At 37.1% G+C, this 15,000-nt stretch overlaps 2 protein-coding genes across 2 annotated transcripts in view; both read right to left on the bottom strand.

The window, feature by feature from the left end:
• Window positions 1–3,205, bottom strand: part of LOC122355057 (E3 ubiquitin-protein ligase TRIM39) — a 5,746-nt gene extending 2,541 nt beyond the window's left edge. The window contains exons 1-5 of the mRNA XM_043253013.1: window positions 2,602–3,205; window positions 1,827–1,922; window positions 1,345–1,575; window positions 1,168–1,190; window positions 842–960 (exon numbers count right to left, since the gene is read on the bottom strand). Of these exons, the coding sequence (XP_043108948.1) occupies window positions 842–960; window positions 1,168–1,190; window positions 1,345–1,575; window positions 1,827–1,922; window positions 2,602–3,015 (883 nt within the window). The 5' untranslated portion in view covers window positions 3,016–3,205. The remainder of the gene's footprint in view (window positions 1–841; window positions 961–1,167; window positions 1,191–1,344; window positions 1,576–1,826; window positions 1,923–2,601) is intronic.
• Window positions 3,206–4,134: 929 nt separating this feature from the next.
• Window positions 4,135–15,000, bottom strand: part of kif5bb (kinesin family member 5B, b) — a 14,963-nt gene continuing 4,097 nt past the window's right edge. Inside the window, exons 2-26 of the mRNA XM_043253922.1 lie at window positions 14,823–14,910; window positions 14,388–14,461; window positions 14,181–14,285; window positions 13,989–14,037; window positions 13,862–13,917; window positions 13,683–13,770; window positions 13,372–13,496; window positions 13,063–13,167; window positions 12,178–12,323; window positions 11,943–12,091; window positions 11,667–11,857; window positions 10,976–11,044; window positions 10,533–10,739; window positions 10,197–10,340; window positions 9,767–9,952; window positions 9,375–9,492; window positions 9,171–9,226; window positions 8,967–9,076; window positions 8,781–8,882; window positions 8,633–8,693; window positions 8,472–8,543; window positions 7,903–8,007; window positions 7,604–7,820; window positions 7,030–7,165; window positions 4,135–6,925 (exon numbers count right to left, since the gene is read on the bottom strand). Of these exons, the coding sequence (XP_043109857.1) occupies window positions 7,035–7,165; window positions 7,604–7,820; window positions 7,903–8,007; window positions 8,472–8,543; window positions 8,633–8,693; window positions 8,781–8,882; window positions 8,967–9,076; window positions 9,171–9,226; window positions 9,375–9,492; window positions 9,767–9,952; window positions 10,197–10,340; window positions 10,533–10,739; window positions 10,976–11,044; window positions 11,667–11,857; window positions 11,943–12,091; window positions 12,178–12,323; window positions 13,063–13,167; window positions 13,372–13,496; window positions 13,683–13,770; window positions 13,862–13,917; window positions 13,989–14,037; window positions 14,181–14,285; window positions 14,388–14,461; window positions 14,823–14,910 (2,754 nt within the window). The 3' untranslated portion in view covers window positions 4,135–6,925; window positions 7,030–7,034. The remainder of the gene's footprint in view (window positions 6,926–7,029; window positions 7,166–7,603; window positions 7,821–7,902; window positions 8,008–8,471; window positions 8,544–8,632; window positions 8,694–8,780; window positions 8,883–8,966; window positions 9,077–9,170; window positions 9,227–9,374; window positions 9,493–9,766; window positions 9,953–10,196; window positions 10,341–10,532; window positions 10,740–10,975; window positions 11,045–11,666; window positions 11,858–11,942; window positions 12,092–12,177; window positions 12,324–13,062; window positions 13,168–13,371; window positions 13,497–13,682; window positions 13,771–13,861; window positions 13,918–13,988; window positions 14,038–14,180; window positions 14,286–14,387; window positions 14,462–14,822; window positions 14,911–15,000) is intronic.

Genomic DNA, 15,000 nt, shown 5'->3' with positions numbered 1-15,000 from the left:
TTTTTTGTAATTCTAAAATATTTTATTTTAAATATTTTTAGCACATTTGCTACCTTGAAATATAAAATGTATTTACTTATGTATTTATTGGAGACTGAGATTATCAATTAATCAAGTTTTATTATATTGAATTTTAAATAAGCGTAAGCCACAATTTTATTTTATTATCAATTATATCTAAATATAAATAATTATAATGTTTTTGTAGTTCTGTAGCAAAATGATAATGTTTTTTTTTTTTTTTTTAAATGTATTACTTTTAAAATACTTTTACATTTCTTTGTAAAGAAAAAAAAAAAAAAAAAAAAAAAAAAAAAAGTGTAGGAACCAATGTTCGCTGTACTTGATAAATTGGAATTTAGAATTTTCAAAATATTTTGTTTTGTTGCATGTAATATCTAAATATTTAACCAAAGGGAATATGAAGAATATGGTTTCTTTCAGTCAATACAACTAAAATAAGAAATGATCTTGATTTGCTTCTCTACCTTCAAAAATGGCATCTCATCAGTGTTCATGGCACCTTCTGTTGCAATAATATCTAAATCTTAGATATTAGTTGATCTACCTTTCGAACTAATACAGTATTTAAATATTTACTAAAGGAATTATTTTAATTTAATTGTATTATAATTCATTTTATTTTAACTATTTAATTGTATTTATTTAATGGTATTATATTGTATTTTATTTTTTTGTACTGTATTACCTGCTACTGTAGGAAGCATTAAAAATAATATTACAAAACTGATTTAAAAGTCTGGGTTTGTGGGAATTAAGGAACAAACCTTAATATATATTTTCTAAATAAAAAAAACACAACAGAAGAGTTTGCTCTTACTGTACGTGACGGCGGTCTGCATCTTCTCCCACACTCTGAACCTGAGTGAGCCGATGTGTCTGGCCACATCAATCAAAGCTCCGGAGATTTCCACTGGATCCGGAACGGTGGAGTCCATCCTGGGACAGAAACAGAGGAGCTTCACCAGATTGACTCATCGTCAGTTTTAGATGAATTTCAGTCAACAAACTTGTATGTATGTATGTATGTGTGTGTGTGTGTGTGTGTGTGTGTGTGTGTGTGTGTGTATGCATGTATTTATGTGTGTGTGGATGGATGGATGGATGGATGGATGTGTGTGTGGGTGGATGGATGGATGTTTTTACCGTTCTGAAGTCTTCTTGTAGTTCTGTAACAGAAACATCAGAGAGTTTTCAGAAAATAAGCTGCTCCAGTACTCTTAAAGAGATCGATATGCATGTAATATCTACACATTTATTTAAAGAAATATGAAGTCTCTTTTAAATCAACACTACTAAAATATTACAGGTTTATTTTGCTACCTTCAGAAACACCATGTCTTCAGCGCTCATGGCCTCTTCTGTCGAACTAATGGTTTCTCTTAAGGTCATGATCTCATCTGTCAGTTTGTCAATCTTCTCCTTCGTCTTCTGGCTCTTCTGCTCCTCTTCCTCGCTCAGAGCTCTCAGCATGGAGATCTCCTCATCGTGCAGGAACTGATGGAGCTTTTCAAAGTTCTCCTTTATCAGACGCACTGTGTTCTGGGCCTGTCTCTGTCCGGAGGGTGAAGAGACTCTCACAAAATGTTTCCACCTCAATGTATTTGTGCCAAATGTTTAAAAATGCAGTTAGAGAGTAACTAATTACCGTAGTGCACACAGATAGTACCATGTCATGCTTACATTTTATCCATTAAATTCCTGAGTTCTAAAACTGTTCTGTAAAAGCATGCAAAAGTCCCCAAACAGCCTGAATATCCTGTTAAAGCTGGCTCGCGTTGATCTTTTTGTCTCGGAGATGTTACCCTGATGTGTTCTGAAGTTTCCTGGCAGGTTTGCTTGGCTGTGCTTAACATCTCCAGTTTCTCCTGCAGGGGTCTGAGAGCTGCTCTCAACTCCCTCTGAGAAACAAAGTGAGTTACAACGTCATGCAAAATCAAAACATAATGATATAACAGAACCACAACCAGAACTTTCCGCAATAAAAACACTGTTTTAGAATAATGGAAAACAACATGTATATTAAATATTTAATAAATTTAGAAAACATATTTAAAAGTGCCATTACATTTTAACTAATTTGAGATTACACCAAAAGGCACATTTTTAGATGATTAATCATCTTAAGGAGATGTATGGGTCTGTTTCTAAAAGTCACATGCAGGTAACAACCAAAACTCCAAAAGGCCAAATATTAGGAAATTTACAGTTCGGTCCATAGCTACTACATTTATTCATTCACCAGACAACTTAAAATGAAGAATACAATGAAGGGAAAGTTGCATTAAATACTGTATATACACTCAAAACATTCCATACTAAAATATATATCAAATATGCATTCAAATAAAAAAATATTCAATACTTTATTTTTAATTATTTGTTATAAAATTAACAAGCTATTTAACGTACAAAAATTATTATTTGATAATATCGGTTGATTTATCAGCCAGCAGAAATATCGCTCTATGACTAAAAGCCATACTGAAAAATGTCCAAATATTGGCCAATTTATAGGCCTACTAGAATCATGCATAAAATATTTTAGCTGACACTCAAAGCCTCTCGTTTAATTCTCACCTTACACTCTTGTGTGGCCTCTTCTATAGAGCTGCACTCGTGATCTTCATGTTCCTCTCCCTGACACTGATCACAGATCAGCTCCTCGTCCTCCATGCAGTACTGATTCAGTCTCTCTCTATGCTGTCTGCACAGATCTCCATCCTCCGCCGTCTCTCCGGCCTCCCCGCCGTTTCCCGCCCGCCGCGGCTGCCCTTGAAACAGTGAGTCGAGCAGCCCCTTCAGCACGCTGTCCAGCAGCTCGCGGCCGTAGCACTCGGTACAGCCCGGCCCGTCCTGCCCGAGCTCGTCCCGACACTGCTGCAGGCAAGCCTGGCACAGAGCGTGTCCGCAGGGCAGCAGCAGCGACCCTTCACCCTGGCAGCCTGGGCACAAGGAGCCGCCGGAGGCTGGAGAGGGCTGATCGTCTGACATTAGGGTAGTTTTCTGGATGTTGTCGTCTTCTAAACGTCCTTCCTCTCTCGGCGTCTGGTCTGCAGCTCTCTGGTTGTTACACAATCACTGCTGTGCACTGGGTATCAAAGGAAATCCCCGTTTGGATAGTCAGCGGTCTATTTATAAGAGAGTTATTTTGAAGCAAGCTCTGAGATGTTTATATGCAATGGTGTCGGTGTGGAGAGTTTCGCTTTGTGCTGATCGTAGGGCAAGGGTCTGTTGCTGAGTCACTGTGTGCGTGTGTGTGTGAGTGTGAGTGTGTGTTTGGCATTAAAGCGTAAAGTGATACCACTTTCCTCAAGTGCTCTAATATCAGTCGAAACTAAATCACTTTCATCTGCACCGATGCAAAACTTCACCACACTGACAAGCGGTGCTCCTCGGAAGTCTTTTTGAAATGACATTTTTGGAAAAAAAAAAAAAAGTAAAAAAAAAGTTTTCGATTATGCTGGGGTTTTTTTTCAATAATGTATAAAGTAAAGTTTTAATCAAGTGATATTTTGCCAAGCATTATATAAGTATGTTTTTTAAAAATATAAACCTATTAAAACTGAAAAAAAATATAATATATAAAATAGCTTTTTATCGTTTTTTTTTTTTTGCATTTCCATAATTATAAAAATAAATTTTATTCTAATTATTTTAAATATATATTTTTGAACAAATAAATACAGATTGGTAAACCAAATATTTTAACAAAAAAGAAATAAAAAAATTGTACTTGTATATTAGAGCAAGGGATTGTTTATCTAGTTTGGAGTATGATTTTTGTATTTTAAAAAAATAATAAAATTGTGTGTAACTACACAGAATATACACTAACCAAGTACAGTAAAGTGCACAAAACCATGGTTTATTTAGACCATCTGGTCCTTTCATGCATTAATCAAAGTAACTACGTTAATTTTAATTTTGTGTACTAATCTCAGTACTTTTTCTCCTACAGCGTAAGCAGCCTGTTTACATCTTTTATAATTTATCTGCATTCAGCAGCAATATATAACCATTACAATCTCTAAATTCAATCATAAAGGTCATTCCCTAAAATAAAATCCAGCTCAGCAAGCAACACACAAGAGCAAAACCAAACATACTCGGTGTGTTTTACCCTATACTTTATTTGCGTTTCATGTCAAGGGGTGAAAACTTGCCTACAGTAAGCAACTGAAGGAAATATACACAGCAATTCAATCTACACACTCTGAAGAACCAACTGTACACATTGTCTGACCACCATTACATCTTTCCATTAGAGCCATTTAAACGGAGTGTTTTCCCCAGCAACTGTTAAAAATGCAGATTCAAGACAAAATAAAATACAAAAAACAATAATGACACGGTCTTCAAAACACATGACCTCCTGCAGACGCTCCTCAATAACAATAATTATAAAATTCAGTGAGGAATTCGACGTTTGAGATGCAAATTTTCGTTTTTCAACGAGTGCGTTTTTCAATTTTTCAATTGAGATGGTAACATTTTAAAGTGCTTTTAAAAGATTAAATTCGGCAAACAAGACAACCGTTAGACAAATGAGCGTTAAACAATGAAATAAAATGGGAGGACTATTGAGTGCAGTTTTCATTTTCCTCTCCATCACTTTTTTTTAGTACTGTGAAACTTGTACTACGCCAGATTCATATTGCACACAAAAAGGTCGTAAAACACCATCTTCAATATTCCCCCTGCTACTACAGTACTACAGTCTTTACACAGGACGCCTAGTAGGATCTGGATCCAAATACATGGAAAAAACAAAGGACAATGGAAAGCAAGTGAACTGGAATCTACATATGTCATAAGAAAAAAAAAAAAAAAAAAAACGACATTTTAGACTAAAAAAAGGTCAAAAAAATGAACAGCAAATTCCCTAGTCTATAATAAAACAGAAATAAATAAAACAATACTACCAAGTTGCGAGTGCAACAAAATGAAAACATGACCTAAAAGGATTAAATAAACCCCACCCACCGTTAAATAGGCCCCACCCATTTACACTAGTCAATGAAAGGCAGTAACGTTGTGCTGAATGAAAAGCATTGGAACTGTAGAGAGCCAATCAGCAGGTCTATATAAGCAAACGCAAAACCACAAGGCAACCGAAAACCACAGCAATCGTGTTTTGGTCGCGTGAGCCGGAACTAAATGACGTGTGGGTTTCCCTGGGTTGTTTGCACTGCTCAAACCACTGAAGATCCAACCGCAGAACTTCAAAATATGGACCCTATAATGGATTAACTGTACCAAAACACGTAAAATCAAATCAAAAAGGTAAAAACTCAGGAGCGTAGGCATATTGTGACTTCAATGGCTGTCTGACCATTGCACAAACCTCACTCCAACAACACAACAAAGCGTAAAATTAACCATCTCTCTAAAAAGGAAACAAGGGCGGGATGTGATCCTTTCCACATTCAACAATCTATACACACACGCCAAAAAAATGAAACTTTTGTCATCATTTACTCACTCTCATGCAGTCTCAAACCCTAATAAATATAAGCTATTAAAATCTCATTTGCTCATATAATGCATGTCATGGCTGGTTTGATGTCCGTGACGCCAAATGCCATAACGTCTCAAGCAAATGACATTTTAGAGCCACGAAAGGCGAGCTTTGAAATGAATAAAGACCGCTGACCTAAGAATACAGGAAATAAAACATCTCAGGTGGGGTTTTTTTTTACATTCCGGAGCTCGAAATTGTCTATTTCTATGCATTTCAATTTCAAAAAGCAGTATAAACTTTCTGATATCCATCAGTGTAGGATGAAAGGAAAGTCTAACAGGTTTGGAACGACATGTGGATGAATAAATAATAAGGGAAGTGTTCATTGTTGGGTCAACAATCCCTGCCTACTAAAAACAACGTCACGGCAATCCCGCCTGGGAATATCGTAGGAAAAATCCACACGCACGATTATTGATGATTCGTAGTGATTGAGCAACGGAGCAGCATCGACACGGCAAACTCTACCTGCTTAAACGGTGAGAAATGAAGTTAAATATCGAAATGAGCACGTGACGTTAGTATTATTGATTTTTTTTAACCTAGCTACAACTCGTCTAAGACCTCAGGCTGTGACATACACACAGGTCTTTATGCTGTCACAATGATTTCTCGTTATGTGTTCATACAGTGCTTTAAATATACCTGCAGCTCAGGTGCGTCTACATCAAGCAGCCTTTTCGTTCTCATTTCATGGAACGGCGTCTCGTTTGTCTACTTTCAGACGACCCTTTCATCATAATTTAAATCTTTTTCTGAACATGTCCATCATTACAAAAACTAGTTCAACGGTTCATATATACAGTTCAGCTGTAGTGTTTAACTTACGCATTTAGGTGAAATGTTCAATAGAAACTACTTCTCAAAAGCAAGAGAGAACAAGCTAACTCTCTAAAATAAACCCAAAATGTGAACGTACATAAATAAGGCTAAAATAATGCAGCTAGTTAGCTTTGTTTTTTGTTCCTTTTTTCCATTTTTCATTCATTTCTGCCTTTTTTTGTCTTTTGTAATACATTCAACTTGGCACAGTGAGGGATGTGGAGAGCAGGATGTGAGCAGAAACCTACTGTGCAAGAATGAGGAGATACACGCTAGTTACACACGTGTCCACTGGTGCAAAAAGCCTGTCTTTTTTTTTTTTTTTTTTTTGACGTTTTCTTTATATTTTTAAAGGGAAGATATAAGAGATAAGAATGGAGGAACATCTGTACAGCCCAGACGGGGATAGTATTTCATGTTTCATACACATATATATACTTATATTCATTTTCATATGTATAGTATTGAACCCTCCCGTGCTGTGGAATGCCTGTTCAGCTTTTTGGGGTGATATCAGCTTCAGCTGGGGCTACTGGGGTTAAACTCAGCATTCGACAGCTGGAAAGAGTGAGAAAAAGAGAGACAGAAGGTGAAAAAGGAGATATATACGCTTTCCCATTTTACCTGCATGATTTGGTGAGTATTTGGCAGCATGTACTCACTTATTTTACTGTTTGACTACGCCTCCGCCACGAATGCCCACCGATTGGTTGTTCTGGAAAAGGCCCGACCCTGAGCGGATGACATTGGGGTGGGTAGGAGAGGCGACGGGGGGCTGACCAGGTCTGATTGGCTTGGCTGTGAAAGGAGGAAATACGACTACTTGGACGAGCCAGAAAACAACTTTGTCTCAGCCTGGACAAATCAATGCCAGTCTACAAGTTTTGGGCAGTCATAGAAAAATCGCCTAGTTTATAATAGACACAGAATAATTTTTTTTACTTTAAACTATGATTCCCTCAAGTTGGAGGAAATCAAACATGTTGAAACTTAAACATTGTTTATAAAAAATAAATATATTACATCTAGCTTAAAAGCTTCAAAACCGGACATTAACGGTGTTAAATTTCAAGGAAAATTACAAGACGCGTCATGATTAATCATTTTAACCTACACATCCCCCAAAAAAAAGTAAGCAACACACCTTTGTAGCATTCAACAACTTTCACTGTTCCTCTGTTACAGTATAACAGGCTAAATCTAAAAACAGCTAAATCTAAAAGTGTGTGAGCTAACCGATCTGTGCCGAGTGTCCTCTGCGGGCCATGTTCTTGGCTCTGACGGCCTCTTTGATGCGGTCCACCTCCTGTTGGTAGCGTTTGCGGTCACGGGCTGCGTTCTCTTTGGCCTCTTTGAGTGCAGACTCCAGAGCCTTCACGCGCTCCGCCGTCGCCCGCAGGCGCTTCTCCAGCTTGGGCAGCTCACAGCGCAGGTCAGCATTATCACGGACCAACTGCACAGAGGAAAGAAAGACGACAGTGAGCGTGCGTGTGTATCGAGAGTATGCTCGTGGTATATGAAGTTTTGAGTGTTACCTGCTTGTGCACTTTAGTGAGCTGCTCAAGGTTGTTCTCAAGGAATGAGATCTTCTGTTTTTGCGCAGCACTGCCGCCAGTGTCATCTGAGTCCATCTCAGCACTCTGAAATGTGTTCATTCATAATTTGAGTTTTATGATGTCTATTAGCTTTGATGGCAGCGACATAAACTAAAGTCTACTAGCCATAAAGAAAAAAATCTATGAAGATAAAATCAATTTAAAAATAATAAAGTATAGTAAAAAAAAATTAATAAATAAATTAAATGAATAATCCAAAATAGTAATAAAATAACATTATTAATATATATTTATACATTATTAAAATTATATATATATATATATATATATATATATATATAATATATATATATATATATATATATATATATATATATATATATATATATATATATATATATATATATATATATATATATATATATATATATATATATATATATATATAATAACCTTTTGAATTATTTGGAGTAATTTTAATATTTTATAATTTAAAATTTTATAATAATTGAAGTAATATTTGAAGTAATTTTCCACAATGGCTGTACCTTCTTCACCCGGGTGGCTAGATCCTGAACAAATAGTTTCCTCAGGTTATGAAGAGTCTGCAGCTCTTTGGCCTGAGGAGAAGAGAACAATCAGAGCGTGCAGACATGCATACAGTAAGAAGAATCAAGAAACATTTCATGCACTGAACAAAATAACCTACCACAGTCTCCTCCAGGCCTTTGAGATCCTGTCTGGCCTGTTCCCTTCTGTCCTGCATCACCCTGTAAACATATTTTAGTATTAGCACACCACATCAAATTTTTTGGTATACACTACTGAAATCTCTGCATGTTCGTTGCATGTCATACGTGAGCTCGTGTAGTTTGCGGCTCTTCTCCTGGTCAGTGGTTTTGAGTTTCTCGTGCTCCACCTTCAAGCGCTCTTGCTCCAGCATGATCTTCTGGTTCTGACTGCAGAGAGAAAACAAAGAGAGGGAAAAATTAGCCCACGCGCCCTTGATTCAGTGTCTGAAGACGTGCGTGTTTATGTCTTACTCCTGCAGTTCAGTGATGAGTTTCTCCTTGGTCTCCAGCTCGTCTCTCAGGCTGCTCAGCTGCTTCTGGTGAGCTTCTCTGTGGTTCTGAATCTGCTGCTCAACCGCAGCCTGTACGATCACACAATCAGAGAAACTATGCATTACAACTGCAGAAAATATAAACGGTACATGCCTTGAAAAATCATTGTTATAAAATACTTACCTTGACTTCATTAGCGCTTTGTATTTCATTCTCCTTCTCCATGGCATGAACTTTCTCTGCACAAGGAAAAAGAAACTTCTTTCACACCCAATGCAGTCTCACCACAAGAGGGCAGTAAAAGTTGGTACGTCTGGGCCACAGTTTTTTTTAATGGGCATTATAATGCATTTATGAGAGGAAAGAAAAGCATGCGTGTATTTGTACCCTGTGCGCTGAGTTTGACCAGTTCCTCGTTTAGAGAGTCGACATTCTCCTCTAGCTGTCTCTTCTTCTGTTCGATGTTTTGCAGATACTCCGTCAGGGATTTGATCTTTGCTTCATACTGTAGGCAAACAGAAATAAATCTCAAGATCTTTTTAAAGCTTCCTGTAAATGCCATGCTAGTGTTGTAATGGAGCGCATGTGGTGTTTCCATTTAGCTACAGTCACACATTAATGATCTGTAAGATTTTACTAGGTGTAGAGCTGCGTAAACATTATTTTATTGTTCAGTAAAATAAACTAAAACAAGTTTGAAATACTAAAAGACTGAGTGAACGACAATTTTAGTTTTCGAATGAACTATGCTTGCTTTATCTTGTCGCCCTTGCATTTACCTGAGAGATACGGAGCTGGCAGGCTGCAAGCTCTTTCTCATTCTCATCCATCTTCTTGTTGCTCTCGGCTTGAGCGCTTTCCAGCTGTTTGCTGCGCTTCACCAGAGTCTTCACCTCGGACTTCATCTTACTGATGTACAGACGAGCCACTGTGAACTCTTCATCAATGAGACCTCCACCCTCATGCTGGCGAGACAAAACACAGACAGAGAAAGAAAGAGAGCGTTAGAGAGGAGGATATAGAGGACATATAAATACATGCATAGCTATTTTTAGCCCAATCTAAATTTGCTTTAGTCATTGTACATTCAAATTTTGATTAGGCTAAAAAAATACTAATAACAACAAAAACATGGTAACAATAAAAAACGTTTTTCTGCAAAGTTTCTGCATACACACACACAAAGCTATAGAGTTTTTGTCTTTTCACCTTAATGTCATTGCTGCCTACGGCGATGCCAATCTCTGCCAGGTCTTTAAGCAGTGATGACATCATCTCAGTGACCCTCTTCTTCTGGTGGTTGGTCATTTCCTTCAGTTTCTGCAGCTCAGAGTCAATAGATGCAAGAACGCTCTGCAACAACAGACAGTTCAAATCAGCAACCGATACCAAGTTTCATCTTCGATAACGTTAATTATAAATGAATTATTAAGACTATTATTATGAACAACATTGAATTTTGTGTGTCTTCTAAAGAGGTGAATCTAACATTTTTGTGGTTGAAGTAAAAATTAGTTTTGTTTTTAATGACGAGTTTCTCCTCACAGATTTCTGGTTGAGCTCTTCATTTAGGGCTTCAAACTCCTTGGTCTTGTCCTCCACCTCCTGACTCTTCTGATCATAGTTAACAGCAAGCTCCTCCAGGGCCTGCAGCACCTCCTTCACCTCCTCTTTAGACGCCTCGTTCTCCATCTGAAGACGGGTGAGCTCCGCCTGCAGGTTGTCATGGTCCCTTCGTGTCGAGGCCAGCAGCTACAGCGCAAAGATTTTTGTGTTGGATCATCAGTGTCAAATTATCGAGGAGACAGAAGAGAGAAATGTGATGGGAACTTAACTCAACATCTAAGCAGAACGTAATTTATTATTTATAGCTTTCAAATGGCAAGGGGTAAAGTTTTTAGTCTCCAAATGATTCGCAGCCAACTAGGAGACATAACACTGTTCTTATTTATGGCAAATTATGTAAATCTGATGTGCTCAGCTCTTACCTCTTCCTGATCCAACATCTGCTGCTTGAGTTTCTCAGCCAGCTGAGACTGCTGATTTATCTCATCATCCTACAGGCAGACACCAAAGAGAAAGAGAAAAGAATGTAATAAATGAGTCTTGAAGCATATATTGGTAACAATATATAAGGCGTCTTATGTTAACATTAGTTCATGTATTAACTAATACATTAATTACATTAAGTAATCTTTGTTAATGTTAGTAAACAAAAATACAGTAATTCATTGTTTGTGCATGCTAGCTTTCAGTGCATCAGCCAATGTTAAACACAGCTTGTGAATTTAATAATGCATTAGTAAATGCTGAAATTACCTAATATTAATAATGTCTTATAGTTCATTCTTAATTCTTTTAACTAATGTACTTTACAATAAAGTGTTACCGATTTATTTTTCTCATACTGAGTAAGGCTGCATTTATTTGATCAAAACTACTATAATGTCAATAGCATGCATGTAAATACTATTCAAAATATACTAAGAATTGTTTTCTATTTCAATACATTTTAAAATATAATTAATAAGCATCATTACTGCAGTCTTCAGAGTCACATGGTCTCTCAGAAATCAATGTAATATGCCGATTTGGTGTTCAAGAAACATTTCTTAGTTTTATCAATGTTGAGCCGCTTCACATACTTGTGGAAACTGATTTTTCAGTAGTTCATCTCACCTTGTCATCAAGCTGTTTGTAGAGTTTGGCCAATTCAGCCTCGCACTTCTCACGCTCAGCGTCAGTGAATTTAAGGCCAGGCACGCTGGGAGACGAGGTAAATTTATCATTGTTCATCACATTATCCAGGGCCAAAACATCAGCATTTGCCTTCTCCTTATCGTACTGCTCCTCAATGGGGACGCTCTCACCTAAAAATCACACAAAACACAACACAGCTGCGTTCAATTATCACTGAATACAGCTGAATGGTAAGCATGCGTGTCACTACAGTACCGTTCCTCCAGCGGTTGAGCTCGTTCTCCAGCCAGGTGATGGTGTTCTTTAGTGTCTTGTTCTTCTCTTTCTCCTTCTCATATTTCTTCTTCCACTGCTCGGCTGTCAGCTCCACGTTCACAGACACCGTGTTCTTGATGGTCTTTGCTCTAAAAACAGTAAAATAAAAAATTATTATTATTATTTGGGGCTTAAAATGAAAGTTGTATAAATTCTCAGCGTGTGTATATCTCACCTCTGTCCAAACATGAGCGTAGATTTGGTCTCTGCCTCATTGAAGGAAGATGGAGAGCAGCAGATCACTATGGTGGTCCTGCAGTTTCCACCCAGAGAGTCCTGCAAGATCCTCGTCATCTTACTGTCTCTGTAGGGAACGTACGTCTGGCGGGGAAATATTCATTCATTAAACGATCCGTGAAAAAACAAACATTTTATGTTAAGTTACAAAAAAGGCTCAAAATTATCTTATTTGGTAATGCTTAGTTATATATATATATATATATATATATATATATATATATATATATATATATATATATATATATATATATATATATATATATATGTATGTGTGTGTGTGTGTGTGTGTGTGTGTGTGTGTGTAAAAAAAAAAATCCTATCATGTATTTTTTTCCACTAAATATTAAACAGTTTTTACATTTATTTACATGTATCAGTTTAAATTGACTTTTTACTAAGCTCTTTTTAAATCAAATTTTCTGTTTGGATGTATTAAAACATCCACAGATCAAACAAAAAAAATTTGGGTAACATCTTCGTCCATAATTATAACCTTGAAATCAAGATAAGGCATGAATATCTCTAGAATCATTCATACATATGAAAATCAGCTAAAAACTGACCAAACAACAAACGTCTTAATTTGGCTCAAGCTTATGTATTTACGGCATTTTATCTGGCGATTAAAGGATAATAAATAAGACTTCACCTTACGATTGGTTGTGCACATCACATTTTGTAAAAAAACATGCTTGAGAGAAACAGGCTTTCTTATTGGAATCAGCAAAATGAGTACAAATCAAAAATTGGATTTCATTCAGCAAATATGATGCTGAATGTGACGCGGGGCGGCGTACGAGCTCGGGTGCATCACACCTACCGTTCCTTCAGCCAGAGCAGAGATGACGTTGCCCAGAGCGGAAAGAGATTTGTTAATGTTTTTGGCTTCATCCAACACAGCACCCTCTGCTCCGGTTTTACTGACCTGCAGTCAAAAACATAAAATCAGAGAGAGCGCCTCCGCAAATGAAACTAACAGTAATAAGGAACTAATCAAATCGCATATACTATTACGGGTGATGAGGTGAAACCAGCGGAGAAAAACAAGAATTAAAGATTTCTGTTGATGGGTTTAAAATAGAAAGACAGAAAAGAAGCGAAAAAAAGAAGCAAGAAGCAGAAATATTACCTTCTCACTTCCCGCTAAATCCACCAGGTAGAGTTTCCCGCTCAGTTTCTGCTCCGTCTGTGTGTTCTCTTGCTTGACGTTTATCAGGAAGATACTGTGACTCCTGGAGCTGTGCTCGTTCATATCTGACACACACCACGGGAAAAGCATAAGCGCCCATTTTCACTCAACAGGTTGTACAAACATCTCAAAAGAGATATGAAAGAACATCCAGAAAAACTACTCTTGCTAATAACTCAACACCAACAACAGGTGTAGAAAAGTTAAACGGCTAGTTAAACAGTGTGTCTGACTGATTTGCATGGGCTTACTTGTGACAGCCACATGTCTGTTGGATTTGCCTTCATCAATAGTGTCCATCACTTCCTCTGGGCTACACACAAACCGCTCAGTGCATCCCTGCGGATGGAGAAAGAGACAGAAAGGCAAAGCATGTGAAACGCTCCTTCGCTAATACATGCACAGCTAATTACTAAAAACACAGCCTCACCTTTACGTAAGGAACTCTGTTCTTGTCTTCATGTACAGATAGGTTGGTCTTAGATACTGAAAGAAACATTATTATTATTATACAATATTACAATTACAGAATTTGTATAATATTCAGCTATACGTACCATCGAGCAAATCCCTGATCTTATCGAGGTAAATCTCAAAATAGGAGACCTGCCAATGCAAAAGAGCTCTGTGAAGTTATTTCATTACCAGCATCTCCAAGCTTCCTGCTTTTGCCTTTTTAATTTCCATATTTGAAAACGTCAGGGGGAACCCTTTGAACAACTAGCCCTAATTTGTTGTGCATTTCAAACCTTGATGTGGAATTCCAGGTTTTCATCCATGGAGTAAATATAGTTGAATATATCCTGGACGATGCGTGGAATAATGCCCATGCCATCTGGATCGTGCAGGTTCCCCTAAACAATCACATGAACAAATATTTACCTTATTTATAGTACAATGAATGTACTGATAGTCAACAGTTCTTTATGTCTCTGAATTTCTAGATGAATTCTCACTTCCATGGTGTGTGTTTTTCCAGAGGAGGTTTGCCCGTAAGCAAATATTGTACCGTTATAACCCTCAAGCACATCTGCCGGGCACAAACACAAAAAAACATCATTTGAATGTATTTTTTTGATTTAATGCATTTTTTTGATTTAATGCCATGTCAGCACAGCAAAACCGGGTCACTCAATTCAACCAACATTCTTTCAATATAATGTTCACAACGTCTTAAAAAGTCAACATACAAGGTAAAAAAAACAAAAAAAAACAGCAATAACAACAATAATAGCAATTACTATTTTAATAAATGCCCAATATAAGAAATACATTAATATCAATGGCTTAATTATATTAAATAGCAATTTTTTTTATCAATTAATTACAAGAGTTTCCATTTCGTGAATCATGATCTGGTTTCCATGTCTCCTGGAGGGCTACTTTCTCACCTTTAACAATCTTCTGAGCACATGCGTTGTAAACCTGCTCCTGAGTAGTGTTCGACTGAAACACCCGATCAAACACGTACGGCTTTCCCTGAAGAGAAAGAGAGAGAATGAATGAAACGTATAATAAGTACACACACACACACACTCACCTTCACAAAAAAGCCTTACACCAAAGAGA

This window comes from Puntigrus tetrazona, chromosome 12 (assembly GCF_018831695.1).
Source record: "Puntigrus tetrazona isolate hp1 chromosome 12, ASM1883169v1, whole genome shotgun sequence".
In the NCBI taxonomy this organism is placed as follows: Eukaryota; Metazoa; Chordata; class Actinopteri; order Cypriniformes; family Cyprinidae; genus Puntigrus; species Puntigrus tetrazona.
Note: the sequence above shows the minus strand (reverse complement) of the source record. Positions and strands in the feature narration are given on the sequence as shown.